This window comes from Thamnophis elegans, chromosome 4 (genome assembly GCF_009769535.1).
Source record: "Thamnophis elegans isolate rThaEle1 chromosome 4, rThaEle1.pri, whole genome shotgun sequence".
Classification (NCBI taxonomy): domain Eukaryota; kingdom Metazoa; phylum Chordata; class Lepidosauria; order Squamata; family Colubridae; genus Thamnophis; species Thamnophis elegans.
Window position 1 is genome coordinate 81997989 of NC_045544.1, and position 2684 is coordinate 82000672.

At 43.0% G+C, this 2684-nt stretch overlaps 1 protein-coding gene across 2 annotated transcripts in view; it reads right to left on the minus strand.

Annotated features, from left to right (window-relative positions):
* LOC116507891 overlaps positions 1-2674 on the minus strand; it is a 74073-nt gene extending 71399 nt beyond the window's left edge. Inside the window, exon 1 of one of the 2 annotated variants that reach the window (XM_032216277.1) lies at positions 1970-2659. In XM_032216277.1, the coding sequence (XP_032072168.1) occupies positions 1970-2095 (126 nt within the window). In that variant the 5' untranslated portion in view covers positions 2096-2659. Of the gene's footprint in view, positions 1-1969 lie in introns of both variants that reach the window. The other variant, XM_032216278.1, reaches the window with a different exon arrangement.
* Between the last annotated feature and the right edge of the window lie 10 nt (positions 2675-2684).

Here is a 2684-nt window from a genome sequence, read left to right on the forward strand (position 1 = left end):
CCCACTCCAGGGGAAGGTTACTGCAAAATCCCCATTTCCTCCCAATCAACTGGGACTCGGGAGGCATAGAATAGATGGGGGTGGGGCCAGTCAGAGGTGATATTTACTGGTTCTCCAAACTACTTAAGATTTCTGCTACCGGTTCTCCAGAACTGGTCAGAACCTGCTGAATGCCACCTCTGCTCCTACCCAAATAATTCTTGGTCTCATTGGAGGCAAAAGTGTCAGCCATCCCCCTGGCTGACTCAAAGCTATTGCCTTATTTTAAAATCTTATGTTGTAAAAATTGAAAACAAACAAACACAGGGCTCTAGCCATTCTGTGCCCCTCTAAATTGGTGACAATTCTACCAAGAAGCTAGTGCTAAAGATCCCCATTCCTGCATATGGAACCTTTTGAGATCACCATCACTGCCTCCATGGACTACTAGATCATTCAAACAGAATGTTTTCTACACAAAACTTTCAAAACCTCAAGCCATTTATTAATGAATTCAAAATACAGCCAAGATTGAAGCAAAAAATATGTACAGTATACAGCAAATTGAATGAGTAAAATTATTATACAGCTGGATAGGTAAAAGCATTTGAAAGCAAGGAGCCATTTTGCTCATACAAATGCATGTCTAAACATGTATCTGTATCAAGTGGGCAGCTCATTAATTTTGATTGCTGGGGGGGGGGGTGTATTGCAAAATTTTACATATCTAATTTTGCAGATGTTCCAAAAACCCAGTACTGCTAACTGCAAAATACAATCAGTGGCAAACTGGATGTACTGTATTTCTGCAACTTGAATCACTTGAAAGTGAAAAGGTGGTGGAGGGAAAAGAGGCAAAAACCAAGACCTTAAAATATTAGGTGTCTTCCTTGTGCATGGGATTCTCCTCTAAATTAAAAGTAGGTTGTTAATTTAAAAAGAATCAATGGCAAGTTTGCAAAAAAGTTAGTTCTTGAAGCACAGCACACTTTAAAACTAAATCTTGACATATTGCAGATATTTAATGCACTGCAAACCCTTACTAGATTTATAGTTCAAAGAGCCTTCTCAGTAATAGAATCTTAAATAGATCAACTGTTACTGTGTGTGTGTGTGTGTGTGTGTGTGTGTGTTAATAATCATGATTTTAAGCTCTAATGATATCAGAAAGAGCTTCACTAAGTAGTTTGGATATGCATTTGAGCCTATTTAAAATTTATATTTCATTTCAGGGGTGAAAGAGATAGAGAAGGGGCATTCAGAATGCAGAGGGGGATTCAGGCTGCAGGAAAAAGCCACTGCCTTTGCTTTAAAATCTATAAAGGATAAAATGCAAGAAGCTGGATTCAGATCCAGTTCCATTTTATATGCAAAAGCAAACATTCAGCAGTAAGAAAAGGGTCCCACAGCCTGCAGTCAATCTACAGTGCTGTGCTGATTTCATGAGTTCAATCCTTAGGTGAGGCTTAGGAGCTGTGCAATTCAACCGTTAGTAGTACATTTAGACAGAAGCTAGTCTTAGCATTCAGGATGATGCTTCTCAGTATTTGGAACACGTTAGTTTTGCAGAACACAGCTCGATTTTCAACAGCATCTAGTACAAGGAGATTTCCCAACTTCTCCCACACCGATGGGTTTCATAAGCAACAATATGAACATATTCCTGGGAAACAGGTAACAGCCTTAAAAAAAAGCAGGAGGGGGGATTTACAACCGTGAGCACTGATCTAAGGCTTTGTATTCCAGGCTGTCGGCCTTTTATCACAACCGTATCTATCGGCCAGGGACAAGTTGATGTTCAAAGTTAGCAGGCTTATTTCTTCGCCTGCAGACCTGCTCTCCTTTCTTCAACTCTCCCAGCGAGCAGGGTGCCCGGGGATATAGCACCCCGATTATAAATGATGCCTACCGGCTTCTTAGCTATTGCCAAGTTCCACTTAAGAGAACTTTCTGGGAGATTTTTTTACATGTTGTATTTTCTTCTTCTTACCTTCAGCTGGAAAGGCTGAATCTCATTCAAACTTTGATTCCTGAGCTTCTTCGTGAGGATCTTGAGCATGGTACAAATCCAAGGAGCCAGGGAAGAGTTAAGCCCGCACTCGCATCGAAAGAGCATACAGTCGGCGCCGAGCAACTGCAGGTACACCCAACTTGTGGCTCGGGTGGCATATGATCTGCCGAGAAATACGATCGTGTGCGCCTTTCTTCTTCTTTTTTTTCTTTTTGCACCCCTATAACATCCCGGATCTGGTTGCTAACGCACAACTTCCTCCCCCCGTCTGCTCCGTCGAAACAACTAATGGGTTTAGTTTTATTTTCTTTTTCAGAGGGCGATTGCCTTGCTTTTCCGAGCTGCAGCGAAGGACGCCAAGGTAGCAACCCCGACAGCAGATAACAGGGTTTCTATTCCAAGAGGCAGGAGGGCATTAGATGCCGAAAGAGTTAAAGAGGAGATGAGAAAGCTTTGGAAACTAAGGCCCGGAGCTCTGCTCATGGTCTAACTATATGCCTTTCCTCTTCCTTTCCTGCACATTGCCGGTCGCTCCCGCGCTCAATTCTTCCCGTCTCCTTTCCCTTTTCCACGCTCTCCTCGCGCGCCTACGGCCGCCTTTCTCTTTCTCTCTCTCTCTCTCTCTCTTCTCGGCGTTCTTGCTATATGAAACTTGTAACAAACAGGACCCGAAGACCGGCAGACGCCGATTGGA